The 23,578-nt window shown below is 46.6% G+C and overlaps 1 protein-coding gene across 1 annotated transcript in view; it reads right to left on the bottom strand.

Annotated features, from left to right (window-relative positions):
* Positions 1-23,578, bottom strand: part of ggt6 (gamma-glutamyltransferase 6) — an 84,829-nt gene that overhangs the window by 23,738 nt on the left and 37,513 nt on the right. Inside the window, exon 2 of the mRNA XM_033018461.1 lies at positions 1,023-1,237. Within this exon, the coding sequence (XP_032874352.1) occupies positions 1,023-1,237 (215 nt within the window). The remainder of the gene's footprint in view (positions 1-1,022; positions 1,238-23,578) is intronic.

Here is a 23,578-nt window from a genome sequence, read left to right as displayed (position 1 = left end):
AGCAACAATCTATGCCATCCTGGCGACAACCTACGACAACCTAATTCAGCACCTACGTCAGATGAAGACAAGCTACGACAAGCCCATGGTCGCCGACTGTCGCCGAAATGTTTTGAACATTTCAAAATCCAGCGGCGACCAGAAAGACGCTATGACTCTTTGGGCGACTGAGGAGATTACTCACGACCATACAGGCGACACCCCGGCGACCGTGTGGCGACAGCCTCGTCGCCTGTAGTCGCCTAATAAAATCGCCTAAGTGGTACAGGCACTTTAGGATGTGGGAGAAAACCGTAGCACCTGAAGGAGACCCAAGTCGTCACAGTGAGAACGTGCAAACTCCACACAGACAGCACCCGAGGTCTGGATCGAACCCGGGTCTCTGGCGCTGTAGGACAGCAGCTCTACCAGCTGCGCCACTGTGCCGCTCGTGTTGAGTGAGAAAGACTTTTGCAACAGAGGGACTACAGACATCTTCCCAGCGCTTCTTCGAAATAATGGGCGTTCACAGTGGTGTAGCGGTAGAGTTGCTTCCTTACGGGACTTGCAGCGCCGGAGACCCGGGTTCGATCCCAACTACGGGTGCTGTCTGTACGGAGTTGGTACGTTCTCCCCGTGACCTGCATGGGTTTTCTCCTAGATCTTCGGTTTCCTCGCACACTCCAAAGACGTACATGTTTGTAGGTTAATTGGCTTGGTAAATATAACAATTGTCCCTAGTGGGTGTAGTAGGATGGTGTTAATGTGCGGGGATCGCTGGTCCGCGTGGACCCATGGGCCTGTTTCCGCGCTGTATCTCTAAGCTAAACTAAACTAATGGTATCTGTCCCATGTACCCAAGTGAAAGCAGGCTGGACATCAGGTCCGCATGTCAACTGATTGACCCCCCAGCCTGCCAGTGGCCCTGGGTGTCAGAATCAACGTGATGGCCTAGTGAGGAGGTGAGATGGAAGGCCGACGATATTTTAGAGGTGGATATTTATGTGGTTAGATATTTATGGGGGTGGAATCTGGGTACTAACCTGAATCAGTAATCACTGCAGCCTGATGGTAAACTCCGTGCTCGTGGTGGTGAAGGTGGATCCCCTCCACATCGCCGGCTTCGGGAGACTCCAGGCCGCTGAGCCACAAGGCGTGAAACCCAAAGTAAAGGCCCACGCCGAGCAGGGTCATGGAGGCAGTGACACGAAGGCAGGAGTTCCGCTTCTGACGCGAGAGCATGACGCGCGCTGAAGGCCTACAAAAAGAGAACAGGCACAGGTTTAGACAATAGACAATAGACAATAGGGGCAGGAGTAGGCCATATGGCCCTTTGAGCCAGCACTGCCATTCAATGTGATCATGGCTGATCATCCCCAATCAGTACCCCGTTCGTACCTTCTCCCCATATCCCCTAACTCCGCTATTTTTAAGAGCCCTATCTAGCTCTCTCTTGAAAGCATCCAGAGAACCTGCCTCCACTGCCTTCTGAGGCAGAGAATTCCACAGACTCACCACTCTCTGTGAGAAAAAGTGTTTCCTCGTCTCCGTTCTAAATGGCTTACTCCTTATTCTTAAACTGTGGCCCCTGGTCCTGGACTCTCCCAACATCAGGAACATGTTTCCAGCCTCTAGTGTGTCCAAGCCCTTAACAATCATATATGGTTCATTGAGATGCCCTCTCATCCTTCTAAACTCCAGAGTGTACAAGCCCAGCTGCTCCATTCTCTCAGTATATGACAGTCGCTACATCCCAGGAATTAACCTTGTAAACCTACGCTGCACTCCCTCAATAGCAAGAATGTCCTTCCTCAAATTAGGGGACCAAAATTGTACACAATACTCCAGGTGTGGTCCCACCAGGGCTCTGTACAAATACAGAAGGACCTCTTTGCTCCTATATTCGATTCCTCTTGTTATAAAGGCCAACATACCATTCGCTTTCTTCACTGCCTGCTGTACCTGCATGCTTACTTTCATAGACTGATGTACAAGGACCACCAGATCCCGTTGTACTTCCCCTTTTCCAAACTTGACGCCATTTAAATAGTAATCTGCCTTCCTGTTTTTGCTACCAAAGTGGATAACCTCACATTTATCCGCATTAAACTTCATCTGCCATGCATCTGCCCACTCTCCCAACCTGTCCAAGTCACCCTGCATTCTCATAGCATCCTCCTCACAGTTCACACTGCCATCCAGCTTTGTGTCATCTGCAAATTTGCTAATGTTACTTTGAATCCCTTCATCCAAATCATTGATGTATATTGTAAATAGCTGCGGTCCCAGCACCACGCCTTGCGGTACCCCACTAGTCACTTCCTGCCATTCTGAAAGGGACCTTAGCTTAGCTTTATTTTATTGTCACAGTGAAAAGCTCTTTTGTTGCGTGCTACCCCGTCAGTGGAAAGACTATACATGATTACAACCATGTCGTCCGCAGTGAACAGAGGATGGACACAAAATGCTGGAGTAACTCAGCGGGACAGGCAGCATCTCTGGAGAGAAGGAATGGGTGTCGTATCGGATCGAGACCCTTCTTCAGACTCAGGTGAGTGGGAGACTAAAGTTATCTCTAAAGAATTAAGATGCCTAGGATTAGGGGTATTAGCTACATGGAGAGAATGAACAATACAGCTTGCCCACACTGACCAACATTCTACTTCTACACTAGTCCCATCTGCCAGGGTTTGGCCCATATCCCTCTAAACCTATCCTATCCATGTACATGTCCAATTATTTCTTAATGGATATTTTTAAGGCAGAGATAGATAGATTCTTGATCAGTAAGAGTGTCCGGGGTTATGGGGAGAAGGCAGGAGAATGGGGTTAGAAGGGACAGATAGATCAGCCATGATTGAATGGTGGAGCAGACTTGGTGAGCCGAATGGCCTAATTCTGCTCCTATCACTTATGACCTTATGAACAAACTTGAATTATTTTCTCTGGAATGCCGGAGGCTGTGGGGAGGGAGACCTGATAGAAGTATATAAAATTATAAGAGGCATAGATAAGGTCGACAGTCAGAACCTTTTTCCCACGACGAATGGAAACGTCGTACACCATTGTGCAAAGCTTTAAGATGAAAAGGGAACAGTTTAAACAAGATTTGCAAGGCACATTGTTTTACACAGAGGGTGGTGGGTGTCTGCACTCTTCTCTGTGTGTTGAAATGCGCAACATCTTTACCTTTACCAAGTTGGATACGCATCGGGATACAGAGTCATAGAGCGTAACTTGCCCACGCCAACCAACATACCCCATCTACATCAGTCTGAAGAAGGGTTTCGGCCCGAAACGTCACCCATTTCCTTCGCTCCATAGATGCTGCTGCAACCGCTGAGGTTCTCCAGCATTTTTGTGTACCTTACCCCATCTACATTACTGCACCACCCCACCTGCCTGCATTTGGCTCACATCCCTCTAAACCTGTCTTATCCATGTACCTGGTTAACAGCGTTTCAACATTCTGATAGTCCCCTCCCTGAAGGATGAAAGGGCAACACTTTGAAACATATAAAATTATTAAGGGATTGGACACGCTAGAGGCAGGAAACATGTTCCCGATGTTGGGGGAGTCCAGAACCAGGGGCCACATAAGAATAAGGGGTAGACCATTTAGAAAGGAGATGAGGAAAAGCGTTTTCACCCAGAGAGTTGTGAATCTGTGGAATTCTCTGACACAGAAGGCAGTGGAGGCGGATTATGTGGATGCTTTCAAGAGAGTTAGATAGAGCTCTTAAAGATAGCGGAGTCAGGGGATATGGTGAGAACACAGGAACGTGGTACTGGATGATCAGCCATGAATGATGGTGCTGGCTCAAAGGGCCGAATGGCCTACTCCTGCACCTATTGTCTATTGTGTGTTGTCTAATGAACTACCTCCTCTGGTAACTCATTCCATACACCCACCACCCTTCGGTGAAAAAGTTACCCATCAGATTCCTGTTAAATCTTTTCCCCTTCACCTTAAACCTATGTCCTCTGGTTCTCGATTCCCCCACTCTGGGCAAGAGACTCTGTGCATCTATTTGTGCGTATGGCCAACCTATTCCAACATCACCACTTTACGTTCCCCTCCAAATTATAAATTTTCCACCCTTGAAATACGTTGCAGTTCCATCATCGTCACTGGGTCTAAAGCCTGGAACTCCCTTCCCAAGAGTACTGCCAGTGGGCATACCTTCACAGTGGGCACAGTGGTGCAGCTGATCGACCTACTTGCTCGTAGTGACAGAGACCCGGATTTCTCCAGGTGCTCCGATTTCCTCCCCCGTCCGTGTCCTCCCACAATCCCAAAGACGTGCGGGTTTGTAGGTCAATTGGCTCCTGTAAATTGCCCCTAACGTGTGAGGAGTGGATGAGAAAGTGGGATAACGTGGAACTAGTACGAATGTGTGATTGATGATCGGTGTGGACTCGATGGGCTGCAGGGTCTAAGTCTCTGTGCTGGTTCACTAAAACAAAGCGGCAGCTGTTCAAACCATTGATTCATCACCACCTTCTCAAGAGTCATTCAGGATGGGCAAGAAATACAAGAAATATTTTACATCCTGAAAATAATCTAACTAAAACCGATCAAGGATCTTGATTTGGATGACTTGCAATCACTACTGGCAATAGAGTAATTTTCCCAGCATTGGTCAATCAAGAACTAGAGGACATAGGTTTAAGATGAGAGGGGAAAGATTTAATAGGAACCTGAGGGGCAACTTTTTCACACAAAGAGTGATGAGTATATGGAACGACGTGTGATGTACTAATACCAACATGTAAAAGACATTTGGGCATCAGGGAACTAAACTGTCCTCTCACCCACTAGAGAGTGGTCCAGACCTCCCATCTACCTAATTGGAGACTTTTAATCGGACTTTACTGGACTTAAATCATGTAGTAAACTTTAGAAACATAGAAAATAGGTGCAGGAGTAGGCCATTCGGCCCTTCGAGCCTGCACCGCCATTCAATATGATCATGGCTGATCATCCAACTCAGTATCCTGTACCTGCCTTCTCTCCATACCCCCTGATCTCTTTAGCCACAAGGGCCACATCTAACTCCCTCTTAAATATAGCCAATGAACTGGCCTCTACTACCTTCTGCGGGAGAGAATTCCAGAGATTCACCACTCTCTGTGTGAAAAAAGTTTTCCTCATCTCGGTCCTAAAAGATTTCCCCCTTATCCTTAAACTGTGACCCCTTGTTCTGGACTTCCCCAACATCGGGAACAATCTTCCTGCATCTAGCCTGTCCAACCCCTTAAGAATTTTGTAAGTTTCTATAAGATCCCCCCTCAATCTTCTAAATTCTAGCGAGTACAAACCGAGTCTATCCAGTCTTTCTTCATATGAAAGTCCTGACATCCCAGAAATCAGTCTGGTGAACCTTCTCTGTACTCCCTCTATGGCAAGAATGTCTTTCCTCAGATTAGGAGACCAAAACTGGACGCAATACTCCAGGTGTGGTCTCACCAAGACCCTGTACAACTGCAGTAGAACCTCCCTGCTCCTATACTCAAATTCTCTTTATTCTCTTTATCATGTATCTGTGCACTGTGGAGGGCCTGATTGTATAGACGTTTCACTGACTGGATAGCACGCAACATGAAGCTTTTCACTGCACGTAGCAATAAACTAAACTAAACTAAATAATAAACTGAACTAAACTGGACATGGATGGGAAAGGTTTAGAGGGTTTAAGGGGCAAACGCAGGCAAATTAGATGAGCTTGGTGGGGTATCTTGGTCGGCATGGATGAATTGGGCTGAAGAGCCTGTTTCCACACTGTATGGCTCTATGATACCGAGCTCCTGTTCCCAACAAGGCAATATGCAATGTTTTTGTGAATTGCGGGACATTAATCTCCTTAAAATATTTTTGATGAGCTGATTAAATGAGACAGGAAAGGTCAAGCTGTTTGTGAATATTAATTTCAGTGTTGGGAACGTTAACAGAATGAAATTTCACTTGCCAATTTATATGTCGCGGAAAGTAAATGTTTGATATATGACCGTCTAATAATTTTCCTTCCCTATTGAGACAGCATCCTTGGGTCAATACAATACAATACAATACAATTCAATTTATTGTCATTTGGACCCCTTGAGGTCCAAACGAAATGTCGTTTCTGCAGCCATACATTACAAACAAATAGACCCAAGACACAACATAATTTACATAAACATCCATCACATTGCTGTGATGGAAGGCCAAAAAAACGTATCTCTCCACTGCACTCTCCCCCCCCCGATGTCAGAGTCAAAGTCAAAGTCAAAGCCCCCGGTGGGCGATGGCGAATTGTCCCGCGGCCATTAAAGCCACGCCGGGTGATGCAAGGCCGCACACCGGATTCTTGATGTTAGAGCCCCCGGCGCGCGCTCGCAGAGACCCGCAGCCATTCCAAGCCGCGCGGGGCGGTGATGTAGGCCCCGCTCCAGGAGCTCTTCAACCCCGCAACTCGGGCGGGAGAAGTCGCCGTTGCGGGAGCCCTGAAAAGCGGTCTCCCTCCAGGGACCAGCGGGCTCCCGGTGCCGTCCGCCAAACCCGCAGTTGCAGCCTCCGAATCAGTCAAAGCAGGGACTGGAGGGAGATGGATTATGTGCAGATAGATAAGAGTTGGTCGCTGCATCATGTCCAGCACAGACAATGTGGGCCGAAGGGACTCTTCACGTGCTGTACTGTTCTATGTTCTAGGATGAAAGCCTCAGTGCAAAACTGCACTGTTTCAAGAGCAGATAGCTGTGCAAATCCATGTGAACACATGTGTAGTACAAATGGAGGTGACGACAGACACAAAAAGCTGGAGTAACTCAGCAGGTCAGACAACATCTCTGGAGAAAAGGAATAGATGATGTTTCGGGTCGAGTTCCTTCTTCAGACTGAGAGTCAGGGTCTCAGTCTGAAGAAGGCTCTCAACCCAAAACGTCACCCATTCCTTTTCTCCGGAGATGCTGCCTGACCCACTGAGTTACTCCAGCTTATTGTGTCTATCTTCGATTTAAATCAGCATCTGCATTTCCTTCCTGCACTGATGGAGGTGATGTCCTTTGGATCAGTCATTGACATGTTGTAGATGGATGCAATAGTCCATGTTATAGGAGAAGATTTAGGCCAATCGGCCCATCAAGTCTACTCCGCCATTCAATCATGCCTGATCTATCTCTCCCTCCTCACCCCATTCACCTGCCTTCTCCCCATAACTCCTGACACCCATACTAATCAAGAATCTGTCAATCTCCACCTTAAAAATACCCAATGACCCATCGGCTGCGGCAATGAATTCCACAGTTTCACCACCCTCTGACTAAATTGCCTCATCTCCTGTCAAAAAGTGCGTCCTTTTACTCGGATGCTGGTGCCTCGGGTCCGTGACTCTGCCACTAGTGGAAACATCCTCTCCGCATCCAGTCTATCCAGGCCTTTCAAAAGATCCCAGATTATGATCTGCTGAGGAAGGGTTTTCCCCGATGTGTCAGCATGCGATGGCAAAGAAGTCACAGCAACGCCTCTACTGCCTGAGGAGACTGAGGAAATACAGTACGTTTCCAAAGACTCTAACGAACTTGCACAGATCCACCGTAGAAAGGATAGACTTTAGAAATACAGCGCGTAAACAGGGTCTTCGGCCCACCGAGTCCACGCCGACCAGCGATCACCCTATACACAACCACTATCCCACGCACTAGAGACAATTTATAATTTTTATCTATGCCAATCAACCTACAGGCCTGCATGTCTTTGGAGCGTTGGAGGAAACGGGAGCACCAGGAGAAAACCCACGCGGTCACGGAGAATGTAGAAACTCTCTACAGACAGTAGCCGTAGTCATGATCAAACCCGGGTCTCTGCTGCTGTAAGGCAGCAACTTTAACTCTGAGCCATTCTGCCACCCAATATTGTCGAGATGCATCACATCTCAGTTGGGAACTGCTCTGCCCAAGACCGCAAGAGATTGCAGAGAGTTATGGATGTAGCCCAGTCGATCATGCAGACCAGACTCCCCCACCATCGACTCTATCTGCACTTCACACTACCTTGGGAAAGGAGTCAACATAATCAAAGACAAACCCACTGACTCCCACATCGTGTGGCCAGAAGGCTTCCCGCCAGGCCGCGGCTATGGACTGGGAACAAGGCCAGAGGCCTTTATCAAGGCGCCGCGATCTCGATGCCTCCCGGATCGCCACCTAGAAGCCTGAGTTGGGGCCCCGCAAGTCGGATGGAGGAGCCGGGCCTCACGGGTCAGAGTCCGGGTCGGCGGAACGGCCGACGGAGCCCGCGGCTGGGGCCCAGGTCGGCACCGCGGAGGCGTGAAGTGGGGTGTCGGCAGCGCTGAGGCCTCAGCGGCGTTGATGCCTCACGGGTCGACCCACGATCGATGGTCGATGAGGGCGTGGAAGGACCACCGTGATGGGAGATGGGAAGAACAATGGAGGAGCCGACGTGTGGGGACTGCCATGAGTGACGTGGAGGGAGAACAAAGGGGACCTAACGGGGGGAACCGATGTGAGGGGGGGGGGGGAAGAGAACAATGGAGGAGTCGGCGTGCTTTGTAACTTTGTCAGTGCCGTAGGTGGCAGCTATTTGTATACAATGGGTATGTAAGCATAGAATTTCCCTGTGCCTAGTCACATGTGACAATAAAGTATTCCATTCTATTCCATTCCATCTATCTCAACAACAATTCTTCCCACCTTGCTTCCTGCAAAGACTATCCCCGACTCCCAATAAGCGAGTTCGGTATCTCGATAAACGCAAGGAATCATGGGATTTGTCAAAGGTCATTTGGGATTTTTTTTAAAGCGAACTCAGCGCTGTATAAACTGTGTATAAATTGTTAACTATTCTTCCAGGGAATTAAACTAGAATTCTGTCAACTCAATAGATTCCTTTCTTGTTCTGCTGTTCACACACTACTTACACAGTCCCAGTTCTAGTTCCGTTCATTAATCTGCAATAATGAGATATTCAAAAAGTTGAAGAATTTATTATTTTCATTTAATCTTTAATGTGTTTGCTACTGGAATTTTAAAAAATATTACGTGTTTGAAACAATTTCTTACCTTTATTCATAATTTACGTGTCAAAATATATTTAATCTGAGGCAGTAATCCACAGCAGCTGAGAGCAATAGTTTTAACTTTGAGGAAAAACAAAACCATGAAAGAAAGCAAATGGTGGAATATCCTCCGACCAGTCCATCAGCTTCATTTAAATGTTCCTAACCAATGTCTGCAGTGATCTCCGCTGAGAAGATAAATATTTGACTTGGAAAAGGGCCAGTTTAGAAAGGTCGTCATGCAGTATCCCAACCTCACCTCTCAAAGGAAAGGTGACAACAGCCTCAGTTTCCTCGACAATAGCCTCAGTTTCCACGATAATGACATGTCCATTGACAGGCCCAAGACCCTGGCGCGGCGCAATGTCTCACCTCCAACAGCAGCAGAAGCAGGCAAACGATCAGCGAGCTCGGCCTGGGGCTCATGGCCGTTGTGGATCCGGATACGCCCCCACTCCTACTCCCAGAGCGGGGCCAAGAAAATTGAAGATGGACACAAAATGCTGGAGTAACTCAGCGGGACCGGCAGCATCTCTGGAGTGAAGCAATGGGTGACGTTTCGGGTCAAGACCCTTCTTCAGACTGAACGTCTTACCATTTGTTTTCCCGATTTCTCAGGCATCTACAAAAAATACAGGTTCTACACCATAGACAACTTCCCTCGAGCTCTGGAAGCAATCAACTACACCTAATGCAATACCATAAATCCAAAAGCTGCTACTGAACAGAAAAAAACACTGAAGAAGAGAATATTAAGGAATTCTGCAAAAGCATAAACTTGGTCAGGCTAGATTACATGGGGAAATGGCAACAGCACTGCATGGAATTGCCAGCAATCTCTTATCTTAAGTGCCACTACTTTTGGGATTACTTTTGAAGTCTTTCTTGGCTGCTTTCTTACCCACTGGGGAGAAACAACTTAAAAAACTGCACCAAATAACAAAGTCAATTATCCACTATTCATCGTCACGATCTCGCTCACTCACCGAAGCATAAAGCAGTATAACCACCAAAATCATTGTAGTTTTGTACAAATGAACCATAGATGCACCTGGTTAATAGTTTTGAAAGCAGTATTTTCTTACCTCGAAGAAGCAAAACTGGAAAATACATATGAACGCAGGTCCGTACACACACAGTAGCTCAGCTGGTGAGAATGTTTATCCCGAATGACCCATGACCTGGGCATGCACAGTTGTAATAATAATAATAATAATAATAATAAATACTTTATTGATCCCCTCAGGGAAATTCAGATGTCCAGAAGCTCCCAACCAACAAACCCACAGATTCAAAACGAACGCAGACAGAAAATACATAGAATACAATGTGGACACTACCTGAGAGCAATAAAAACTTAAAAAGACCAATAATTAACAGTTAAAAATTAATAATTGCAAAATGCATCCCCCTACAGCCTAGCGGTCCGAATTATAAAATCTAATGGCTGCAGGGGTGAAGGATCTCCTGAATCGCTCTGTTCTACAGGGCAGGGAGAGGAGCCGGTTGTTGTTCCGAGTGCTCTTTTGACTCTTCAGAATTATATGGAAGGGATGCCCGGGGTTTTTCAGGATGACCTGCACCTTGTGCCTCATACGCCTCTCAAGCACCTCCATCCCAGAGTCTACTCTCCCCTCCAGCACTGAGCTAGCTCGTTTAACCAGTTTGACCAGCTTCCTATTGTTTTTTGCACTAATGCTGTTGCCCCAGCAGACAACAGCGTAGAAAATAACGCTTGCAACCACTGTGTTGTAAAACATGTGCAGCATATCCTTACACACATTGAAGGATTTGAGCCTTCTGAGGAAAAAGAGTCTGCTCTGGCCTTTTTTGTAGAGGGAGTCAGAGTTGACAGACCAGTCCAGTTTGTTGTCAAGGTGCACTCCAAGGTATTTATATGTCTGCACCACCTCAATGTCAGCCCCTGCAGCGTTGACCGGCTGAAGGGGGAGCTTGGACCTGCCAAAGTTAACCACCATCTCTTTAGTCTTTGTTGTGTTCAGGGTGAGACAGTTCTCTTCACTCCAGGCACAAAAGGCACTGGTCAAGTTCCTGTATTCCTCCCCCTGCCCGTTCCTTACGCATGCCACAATCGCTGTATCATCTGAGTATTTCTGTACGTGGCGTGTCAGACTTATAGTTAAAGTCTGCTGTGTACAGGGTGAAGAGGAACGGGGCCAGAACCGTTCCCTGTGGGGCTCCAACATTGCACACCACTGTGCCAGACACACTGTCCCCCAGCTTGACAAACTGTGGTCGACCCGTCAGGTAGTCGTATATCCAGGAGATAAATGTGGAATCCACCCCCATCTTCTTAAGCTTGTCATTACCGAACTCGCTTATTCCTCCGTCTACGCTGCATCTGCGCCCAAGAAGAGGGACATTCTTTCCCCTCTTCCAATATAGATGAGGCCCTCACTCGTGTCTCCTCAGTACCCCACAGCTCCGCCCTTGCTCCCCCTCCCCCTCGTCGCAACAGGGACAGAATCCCCCTAGTCCTCACCTTCCACCCCACCAGCGGTCACATACAGCACATAATCCTCCAACATTTTCGGCACCTCCAACGGGATACCATCACGAGTCACATCTCCCCATCTCCACCTCTTTCCGCCGTCCGCAGAGACCGTTCCCTCTGCAACTCCCTGGTTAACTCATCCCTTCCCACCCAAACCACCCCTTCCCCAGGTACCTTCCCCTACAACCGCAGGTGATGCAACACCTGTCCCCATACCTACCAACAGATTCCTGAATTAATCATCGCTCACACCCACTTGCTTAGTTTTGTTTATTGTCACGTGTGCCGATGTACAGCGAAAAGATTTTGTTGTGTGCTAACCAGTCAGCAGAAAGACGAAACATGATTACAATCGAACCATCCAGTGTATAGATACATAAAAAGGAGTAACATGAATAACGTTTAGTGCAAGATAAGGTCCAGTAAAGTCCAATCAAAGATAGTCCGAGGGTCTCCATTGAGGTAGATAGTAGCTCAAGACTGCTCTCAAGTTGGAAGGGTCCTTCAGTTGCCTGATAACAGCTGGGAAGAAACTGTCCCTGAATCTGGAGGTGTGCGTTGTCACACTTCTGTACCTCTTGCCTGATGAGAAAGGGAAGAAGAGGGAGTGGCCGGGGTGCGACTCGTCCTTGATTATTCTGGAGGCAGCATGAGGTGTAAATGGAGTCAATGGAAGGGAGGGTGGTGTGTGCGATGGTCCGGGCTGCGTCCACAATTCTCTGCAACTTGCTAAAGGTGCTGCCAAGTACTCTTGCGTTGAACTTTATATCATTCGGCTATCATATTATGGTTTTTTAATTTATCTTTGCACTGCATCAGGTTGCATTCCAATCTTGCAGCATTCTGCTCTTCTGCTCTCCATCAGAAGAGTTCACCATTGTATTTATCATTCTGTGTGCACGCTGTTTATTCTGAACTTTATGTGAACAAGGAATCCCATTGCACCGTGAAACACATGACAATAAACACATCTGAACCTGAATATGGAAGAGAAAAGTAACAGTGAAAGAGTTGCAGAAACAAGGAACTGCAGGTGCCGGTTCACACAAGAAAGACAAAGTGCTGGAGTAACTCAGCGGGTCAGGTAACATCTCTGGAGAAAAGGAATGGGTCACCCCCCCCCCCCCCCCCCCCCCCCCCCCTCCCCCACTTTCAGTCTGAAAAAGGGTTCTGACCCAAAACATCACCCATCCTTTTTCTCCTGAGATGCTGCCTGACCCACAGACTTACTCCAGCACTTTGTGCCTATCTCCAGTACAAACCAGCATCTACAGTTCTTTCCTACAAAAAAGTGCTGTGTAACTCGGGTCAGGCAGCATCTCTGGAGAACATGGATAGGTGACGTTTTGGGTCGGGGTTCTTCAGATTGATTGAGGGTGCGGGGGGGGAGGAGGAGCAAGAAACCTGTGAAAGAGGAGGGGGAGTTTGATAGGCAGATGGTTGGGATATCTTGCACCCACAGACCCTCAGCATAGGAGCACCGCAAAGCTGCGTACTCTCCCCTCTCCTTTACTCTCTCTACACCAATCACTGCACCTCCACAGGACTCCTCTGTCAGGCTTCTCAAGTTTGCAGATGACACAACCCTGATTGGACTGATCAAGGATGGGGAGGAATCTGCCTACAGACAGGAAGTGACACAGCTGGCGTCCTAGTGCCATCGCAACAACCTGGAGATCAATGCTCTTAAGACGGTGGAATTGATAATAGACTTTAGGAGAGCTCCCCCTCCCCCTTCCCCCACTCACAATCTACAACACCACAGTCACGTCTGTGGAGTCCTTTAAATTCCTTGGAACCATCATCTCCAAAGACCTTAAATGGAGGGCCACCATCGACTCCACAAAAAGGCCCAACAGAGGATGTACTTCCTGTGGCAACAGAGGAAGCACAATCTGCCGCAGGCAATGGTGGTCCGATTCTACACGGCCATCGTAGAGTCTGTCCTCACCTTCTCCATCATGGTCTGGTTTGGCTCAGCTACCAAGCACGACACCTGGAGGCTGCAGCGAATCGTCCGATCAGCTGAGAAGGCTGTGCAACCTTCCCTCCATTGACGAACTGTACACTGCAAGAGCCAGGAAGCGAGTGGGTAAGATCATCTCTGACCCGTCTCACCCTGGCCACAAACTCTTTGAATCACTTCCTCTGGAAGGCGACTCCGGACTGTCAAAGCTGCCACAGCCAGACATAAAAACAGCTTTTTTTTCCACGAGCAGTTGCTCTACTCAATAACCAAAAATCTGTAGCCTCCTTTTGCTCTGGTATTTTATTTCTTTCACATGTTTAAACTATAATGTTTTATTCTTAATGTTTTAATGTTTTATGCTTTATTCCTAATGGTTTACTGTCTGTTGTGTTGTTACTTGCGGGTGGAGCACCAAGACAAATTCCTTGTATGTGTACATACTTGGCCAATAAACTTATTCATTCATTCATTCATTCAAAGGCCCAAGATTAAAGCAGAAGGTGTGATGCAGAAGAGTCGTAAATTATGAAGTCCCTGCTTTTTTTCCTTAGTCTTTAGACATTAGAGATAAAGCACGCAAACAGTCCACATCACCCAGTGATCACCCTGCACAATCCTACACACCAGCGACAATTTACAATTTTTTTTACCAAAGCAAATTAACCAACAAACCTGTACGCCTTTGGAGTGTAGGAGGAAACTGGAGCACCCGGAGAAAACCCACGCGGTCACAGGGAGAACATACCAACTCCGTACAGACAACACCCGTAGTCAGGATCGAACTTGGGTCTCTGGCGCTGTGACGCAGCAAGTCTACCGCTGCGCCACCGTGTCCTGTGATGATTGCTTCATGCACACCTTTCATGTTTTGCCCTGCATCAGTCCGCTGTGTAGGAACCATGCATTGAAGCTTCTGTCGCTGGTTCATCTGTTGTTTATCAACAGGTTTAACTTTCTTTACCACCCTTCACGTGCTGGCAGCACACAATCAAACAATTTAATTGTGTTTGCCTGCACCATTAAACGCCTCGCCTTCACTGACTTACAAACTTTAATCACCTCAATCTGTGCTGACAAAGATTTAACAGCAGTCGGGCAGATTTATGATTCGATTTGACAGCCTTTAAATCACCTTCGGTCACTCAGACTCCTGAGCATAATATCAGTATTCCTTGGCTGAGAATATGTTTAAATGATGCAATGGGAATTAAGTACAAATGCTGTAATTCTGAAATAAAGCAACACAGAAAACACCCTAAATATATCTGCACGTTAGGACTTTAGCTGAATGTGGGCCTACATTCCTCATAGGGATTTGCATTATTATTATGGACACCACTGAGATTCAGATTCAGATTCAACTTTAATTGTCATTGTCAGTGTACAGTACAGAGACAACGAAATGCAGTGAGGGTGCACTATGATCACCAGTTCCAAGATCAGCTTTCTCAAAGCAACTATCAGGCTCTTGAACACTACACAACGCTAACCTCAGCTATGAACATTTTTTTTTAATTTCAAAAATATTTATTCAAATATTAAAATAATAAAAACAGTCCAGTAAAAAACAAAACAGAACCCACCACCATAATACACGACACATGATAAACTATTATACAACTATGTTACAATCCTTGTCCAGGATGCATTCCACCCCCCGCGGTGCCCAGCGGTCCCAGAAATCCCGCAGGGTACCCGTGGACATCGCGCAGTCCCCTCTCTATAAATTATAAAAGGACTGGACAAGCTAGATGCAGGAAAAATGTTCTCAATGTTGGGCGAGCCCAGAACCAGGGGCCGCAGTCTTAGAATAAAAGGGAGACCATTTAAGACTGAGGTGAGAAAAAGCTTTTTCACCCGGAGAGTTGTGAATTTGTGGAATTCCCTGCCACAGAGGGCAGTGGAGGCCAAATCACTGGATGGATTTAAGAGAGAGTTAGATAGAGCTCTAGGGGCTAGTGGAATCAAGGGATATGGGGAGAAGGCAGGCACGGGTTATTGATTGGGGCCATGATCACAGTGAATGGCAGTGCTGGCTCGAAGGACCGAATGGCCTTCTCCTGCACCTATTTTCTAAAAGGAGGCTACAGATTTTTGGTTATTGAGTACACCTACTACTCGTGGAAAAAAGCTGTTTTTATGTCTGGCTGTGGCAGCTTTGATAGTCCGGAGTCGCCTTCCAGAGGGAAGTGATTCAAAGAGCTTGTGGCCAGGATGAGAGGGATCAGAGATGATCTTACCCACTCGCTTCCTGGCCCTTGCAGTGTACAGTTCGTCAAAGGAGGGAAGGTTGCAGCCAATAACCTTCTCTGCTGATCGGACTATTCGCTGTTGCCTCCGGATGTCGTGCTTGGTGGCTGAGCCAAACCAGACCATGATGGAGAAGGTGAGGACAGACTCTACGATGGCCGTGTAGAATTGGACCATCATTACCTGTGGCAGATTGTGCTTCCTCAGCTGCCGCAGGAAGTACATCCTCTGTTGTGCCTTTTTGACTAGTTCTTGATATGGGACGGGTCAGTGAGGGAACTCCTTCGGCTATCGAGGGAGTTGGCAAAACAAGTTTCCAATTAATGATTCAAAAGTTTAAAAATGTCAAGAAATTAAAGGATGTTAGGCAAGCTTTGCATAGACCCTAAGTAATGATCACATAGAAAGGAGATATGTCATGTACATCTGTTAATGACAAAGTCAAGGATCCAGTTGCAAAGGGATGCACAGAGACCCAATTCCCTAAGCATGATAACAAGTTTGTAGGAGAGGATGGTGTTGAATGCTGAGGTGCAGTTCATGAACAACAGCCTGATGTATGTGTTTTTATTGTCCAAGTGGTACTCTGCAGAGTGGAGAGTCATTGAGATCACATCCTCTATGGTTTCTATTGTGGAGGATGGCAAATTGCAGTGGATCTAGGTTTTGAGAATCTTACAGCATAGAAACCGGCATTTTGCCCCCAGGTTGCCTATGCCAACTAAAATGCTCCATCTACACTAGTCCTACCTGCACGTGTTTGGCCCATATCCCTCTAAACCTTTCCTTCTTGCTAAGGTAGGAGTTGATATGCACCATAACCAACCTCTCAAAGCACTTCATCAACACTGGTCGGTAATCATTAAGACATGTCCCCTTACTCTTCTTGGGCACCAGTATTGTTCATGCCCTTATAAAACAGGTGGGAAGCTCAGACCTCAACAATGAGAGGTTGAAGATGTCTGCAAAACTCCAGATATTTGGACTGCACAGGTTTTGAGAACGTGACCATTTCACCATTGTGTGAAAAACATTTAGACAGGTAGTGTAGGAAGGAACTGCAGATGCTGGTCTCTACCAAAGATAGGCATAAAAAGCTGGAGTAACTCAGCGGGTCAGGCAGCACCTCTGGAGAAAAGGAGGAGGTGACATTTCGGGTCGGAACACTTCTTCGGATTTGTACAGATACATGGATAGGAAAGGTTTAGATTTCCTATCTACTTTGGCGTGTGGAAAGAAACCGGAGCACCCGGGGAAAACCCACTCGGTCACAGGGAATATGTACAAACTGTACAGCCAGCACCCATAGTCAGGATCAAACCTGGGTCTCTGGCGCTGTAAGGCAGCAACTCTATGCACGGTTCTTTGTGGAAGGACATCTGTCCTACCTACATAATTCGGGTGGACCTACACAGTCTATTATCCCACCTGGTGTGATAGACTTTTAACAGGGTCCTCAGTTGAGGAGCAGCTTGGGATGTGAGTGTGGAACGGACGGCAAAGTGGCACAATAGTAGAGTTGCTGCCTCAGAGTTATAGAGTGACCTTCTGGTCAGGTGTGCTTCCACTCCACACTACCATCTACCTCATTGGAGACCCTCGGAATATCTTTAATCAGACTTTATCTTGCACTAAACGTTGTTCCCTTTATTCTGTATCTATACACGATGTACACTCGATGTGAAATCAAGTATGGTTTTTCCACTGACAGGATAGCACACAACTAAAAATACTTCACTGTACCTTGGTACACGTGATAATAATAAATAAACTAAACTAAATTTGTTGAGATCTAGTCAAGAGTCAATAGTCTTTTATTGTCATTTGTCCCAGATAGAGCAATTAGCTGCAGCAGCACAAGAGAATGTGTAATAAATAAGAAAAAGTTCAGTGCACACACACACACATATGTACATACACACACACACACACACAACTGCACATAAACAACAAGCAATAACAGTGCAATAATAGTCCACGTAGTTCAGAGCTTATTGGTGTTTAATAGCCTGATGACTGCAGGGAAGAAGCTGTTTCTGAACCTGGACGTTACAGTTTCCAGGCTCATGTACCTCCTTCCCAATGGCAGGAGTGAAATGAGAGTGTGGCCTGGGTGTGGTGTGGGTCTCTGGTGATGCTGGCTGCCTGTTTGAAGCTGACTTTTATCGGGGTGGGGAGAGGAGCATCAAGAACTTGGAGACTGGGGAGAAAGCCTTCAGTGTCTGAATTTCTCCTGCAACGTGGATTATTGCGGGGTCTTGTTCCAAGCTTAAACCTGGCACAGAAACAGTGCGTTGGTTGGAATTGGAATGATGTTCATGTGAACATCAGCATGAGAGAGCTGTTCAGAGTTTGCACCTTTTGCATCAAATTATCACAAAGATGCAAGGCCAATTAGTCCTGGCCCAATGTCTAGTATTTATACACGCTTGTGGAGCAAGCACATTTTTGGGAGAGACAAATAACAAGAGGGAATGAAATTTCAATAAAACTCCTGGAAAACAAATATAACTGCAGATGCTTTCATCTGAAACAAAAACAGAAATAGACACAAAGTGCTGGACAGAAATAGACACAAAGTGCTGGAGTAACTCAGCGGGTCAGGCAGCATCTCTGGAGAACATGGATAGGTGACGTTTCAGAGTGCTGGAGTAACTCAGCGGGTCAGGCAGCATCTGTGGAGAACATGGATAGGTGATCTTTTGGGTCATGCCAATCAGAATGGAGAAGGCTCTCGCTCCGAAACAATGACCAAAACTACACAGAGAACAGTACAGCACAGGATCAGGCTCTTCGGCCCAACCTAGTTGTCTGTCCGAGCTACTACCATTTGCCTGTGTTTTGCCCATATCCCTCTGCATTTTCCTATCCATGAACCTGTCCAAAAATTTATTTTAAACATTGTAATTGTACCCACGCCTATGGGCAGTGTGCAGGTGCTATAGACCTGCACGGGAAGGTAGACGCTCCCGCCCCCACTGTGGGCCAAAGACTGTAATGTTCTATGTGCTGTACTGTCCAATGTTTACAGCACGGAAACAGGCCCTTCAGCCCAACTTGCCCATGTCGCCATGGTGGCCCATCTACACTAGTCCCACCTGCCTGTATTTGTCCCGTATCTCTCTATACGTTTCCTGTCATGGCCCATATCCCTCTATACCTTTTCAGGCGAGTGCCCTTGAGCTTGAAGGTCGAAGACAGTCGCTGAAAGGTCGTGTCTGTGGGACAGGCCCTTTAGGAAGGAGATGAGGAGGAACTTCTTTAGTCAGAAGGTGGTGAATCTGTGGCATTATTTGCCACAGAAGGTTGTGGAGGCCATCAGTGGATATTTTTAAGGCAGAGATAGATAGATTCTTAATTAGTATGGGTGTCAGGGGTGATAGAGAGAAGGCAGGAGAATGTGGTTAGGAGGGAGAGAGATCAGCAATGATTGAATGGTGGAGTAGACTAAATGGGCTGAATGGCCTGCTCATATCACTTATGACCTATGAAAAGTGGCTCAGAGGGAGAGTCAGTCATTTCATACCGTCTATCAAAGGGCCATAAGAAAAGTGGATCACTTCACAAATGGGCAGCACAGAGGCGCAGCTGGTAGAGCTGCTGCCTCACAGCGCTAGAGGCCAGTGTTCGATCCTGACCTCAGCTGCTGTCTGTGTGGAGTTTGCATGTTCTCCCTGTGACCGTGTGGATTTCCTCCGGGTGCTCTGGTTTCCTCCCAAAGACAAAGGACAAAGGACAAAGATTGCCAAGATGCATGGGTTTATAGGTCAATAGGCCTCTGTAAATTGCCTCTAGTGTGTAGAGATAGACACAAAGTGCTGAAGGAACTCAGCAGGTCAGGCAGCATCTCTGAAGAAAAAATATGGGTGATGTTTCAGGCCGGTGCCCTTCTTCAGAGGGGTGTAGGGAGTGGATGCGAAAGTGGAACAACACAGAATTAGTGCAAATGGGTGCTCGATGGATTCGGTGGGCCAATGGGCCTTTTTCCATGCGAAACTAAAGTAATCTAAATGGCTTGGGAGATAGCTCCCAGTGAAGGCAGACATCAGGGATGAAATTCACCATCATCTTCTGGAAGTCACCACAGGCTTTTTTGGCCGTCTCAGCAAAAGGTGCTGACGGATTGAAAACTCAGATGCAGCACAAAGCGAAGCTTTCACGCACTGAAATGGCCTCCTCCTACACACTTCTGAGGCACACGAGCCACAGGAGATCACTTCAAAGCACTAAAGAGATACAATCAATGCTGTCTTCACAAGAATTGCTTTACTTTTTACTTCAGAGCTACAGTGTGGAAACAGACCCCTCCTGAACCAGTGCCGACATGAGTTCGCCCCGTACACCAGCCCTATCCTACACATGAGGGGCAATTTACATTTAACAGAAGCCAATTAACTGACAAACCTGAGGTAGACACAAAATGCTGGAGTAACTCAGCGGGTGAGGCAGCATCTCTGGAGAGAAGGAATGGGCAATGTTTCGGGTCGAGACACTTCTTCAGACTGAAGAAGGGTCTCGACCCGAAAGGTCGCCCATTCCTTCTTTCCAGAGATGCTGCCTCGCCCGCTGAGTTACTCCAGTATTTTGTGGCTACCTTCAATTTAAACCAACATCTGTGGTTCTTTCTTACACAAACTAACAAACCTGTACGTCTTTGCAGAGAGGTTTAGCTTAGTTTAGAGATACAGCGTGAAAACAGGCCCTTCGGCCCACTGAGTCCGCGCCGATCTGCAATCCCCGTAGACTAGTACAATCCTATACACTAAGGACAATTTACAATTCTTACCAAAGTCAATTAACCTACTAACCCGGTATGTCTTTGAAGTGTGAGAGGAAAGCGGAGCACACGGAGAAACCCACATGGTCACAGGGAGAACGTACGAAGACTGCACCTATAGTCAGGATCGAACAGCAGATCTCTGGCACTGTACGCTGCAAGTTTGCCACTGCGCCACTGAATCCCTTCAATGTGCAGGGCCATTTTTAAGGAGTTCAGTTCTGGGCACCATGTTATGGGTAAGATATTGTCAAGCTTGAAAGGGTTCAGAAAAGATTTACAAGGATGTTGTCAGGACCAGAAGGTGTGAGCTATAGGGAGAGGTTGAGTAGGCTGGGTCTCTATTCCATGGAGCATAGGAGGATGAGGGGAAATCTTATAGAGTTGTACAAAATCATGAGAGGAATAGATCGGGGAAATGCACAGAGTCTTTTGCCCAGAGTAGGGAAATCAAAGACCAGAGGACAAAGGTTCAAGGTGAAGGGGAAAAGATTTAATAGGAATCCAATGGGCAACTTTTTCACACAAAGGGTGGGGAGTGTATGGAAAAACTCCCAAGGAGGTAGTTGAGGCTCGGACTATCCCATCGTTTAAGAAACAGTTAGACAGGTACATGGATAGGACAGGTTTGGCGGGTTATGGACAAAGCGCAGGCAAGTGGGACTAGTGTAGCTGGGTCATTTGTTGACCTATGTGGGCGAGTTGGGCCGAAGGGCCTGTTTTCACACTGTATCACTCTATGACTCTATGAACGGGGCCAGTTTTGTTTTCACACAGAGGGTGGCGAGTGCCTGGAACACACTGCTAGTGGTGGAGGCAGATACGATGGTGGTATTTAAGAAACCTTTGGATAGGCACTTGGATATGTCATTGGCCTTCAACATTAGGGTACTGAGTATTGGAGTTGGGACATCACGTTAAAGTTGTACAAGATGTTGGTGAGGCTGCACTAGAGTGGAGTCATCCTGCTATAGGCAGAATGTCATTAAGCAGAGAAGATTTACCATGATGTTGCCAGGACTCGAGGGCCCTGAGCTAAAGGTGAGGCTGGGCAGGCTTGGACTTTATCCCTCAGAGTGGAGGAAGATGAGAGGTGATCTTATTGAGGTGAATAAAGTAATGTGGGAAATAGATAGGGTGAATGCTTTTGCCATTTCTTTTTAACCAAGAGTACGGGAATCAAGAACAAAAGGGCAGAGGTTTAATGTGGGCGAGAAAAGATTTAATAGGAACCCGAGGGGCAACTTTTTCCAATCAGAGAGAGGTGGCAATATGGAACGAGCAGCCAGAGGAGGTACTGTAGTTGAGGCAGGTACTATATCAGCATTTAAAAGACACTTGGACAGGTACATGGATGTTTCTCACCTGCTTTAAAAGGGCATCAACAAAACAGGTGCCCAAGTAGAGGAAGGGGGACATGCCTCAATGATTCCGACCAAAGGTACCACACATCCACGGTGACAAAGTGATTTGAGAGGTTATTTATGGTGCATATCAACTCTTACATTAGCAAGAAGGAAAGCTTGAAAGGGATATGGACCAAACTCAGGCAAATGGAACTAACTTGGATGGTTCATCTTGGTCGGCACGTACGGGGGGCCTGCTTCCGTCGAAGGAAGACACAAAAAGCAGGAATAACTCAGTGGGTCAGGCAGCAACTCTGGAAAAAAGGAATAGGTGACGTTTCGTGTCGAGACCCTTTTTCAGACTGTGAGTCAGGAGGGAGGGAAGCTAGAGGTATGAAAAGATACAGAACAAATCGCAGCCGGTACTGATGGCCGGAGAGCCCACAATGATCCATTGTTTGCTGTAGAAGAGGTGATAACAAGGGGACGCGAACAGTAAAACTAGCAGGACGACCTGGGTGGGGGAGGGAAGGAGGGGGAGGGAATGCTTGAAACCAGATAAATAGTAAGATTAAACGAGAACTTACCAGTTCAAAGTTTGATCGTTATTTTATGAGGAGTACGTTGAGGGTATACGTGAAGAACCCCGCCAGGACGCATGTGTGTCATTCTTCAAAGCAGCGGTGTGAAATCACAGATAACTGTAATGACTTAAACATAGTAAGATTAAAGAAATACCAGTTGAGTATATGATCATGGGTGGGAGCGGAGGGCACGTAATCCCTCAACGTTACTCCTCATAAAATAACGATCAAACTTCGAACTGGTAAGTTCTCGTTTAATCTTACTATTTTACTTCGGAGTCACGTGAGTGACTACGTGAAGATTTCAAAGCTCTGTGATTTCATGCCGTGGAAACGAGTCCATGCATCACATCTGCCTTAATGACTGTAGGAGGAATTGTGTCAACATAATTTAGACATGAATCCGACATTGAAATCCATGAAATTTATTAACACAAAATTATAGCCCCTATTTATGGGGTAAATTAAATTACAGAACTTAAAATTGTTTCTGCAAACGTTCCAGGTTTCATGACTGGTTTATGATAAAATAGTGGGAATGTTTTTTCCCCTGACCATCCTGCTGCCTTGAGGATTTGGTCCATTGGTACATCCAACTGCATAGCTGCCGATGTAGCTGCAGCCCTGGTGGAATGAGATTTTAAAATATTAGTATCCACCCCAGCCTGTATTAGAACCTGTTTCAGCCATCTTGAGATGGTCTGGACCGTCACTCTTTTGTGTGGTTGCTTATGGCTGACTAAAAGTGCCTTCTCATTGCCTCTGATGATTTTCGTGTTCTCATGTATAACGACAAATGTCTTACTATACAGAGACGATCATCTGTTGGGTAAGACCTAAATTCTATATTGAGGCCTGCTGATCCCTGTTTGTTCTGCTTTACTAATTCATAAATATGAAACGTAATATTTTCAGATGAAGAAGTCATGTTGTCCAGTCTTAATTTATGTAATGACTGTACCCTTTGTGCCGTGACCAATGCCATTAGCATGACTGTTTTTAATGTCAGTCTATGTAGGGACAGAGCTGTTGTTGGAGACCAATTCCTGCGCATCTTCAGGACAATACTCACATCCCATATTTGGGAGTACCTGGTTCTTGG

This window comes from Amblyraja radiata, chromosome 3, assembly GCF_010909765.2.
Source record: "Amblyraja radiata isolate CabotCenter1 chromosome 3, sAmbRad1.1.pri, whole genome shotgun sequence".
NCBI lineage: Eukaryota > Metazoa > Chordata > Chondrichthyes > Rajiformes > Rajidae > Amblyraja > Amblyraja radiata.
The sequence above is the reverse complement of the archived record's forward strand: the minus strand, read 5'-3'. Positions and strand labels throughout refer to the sequence as shown.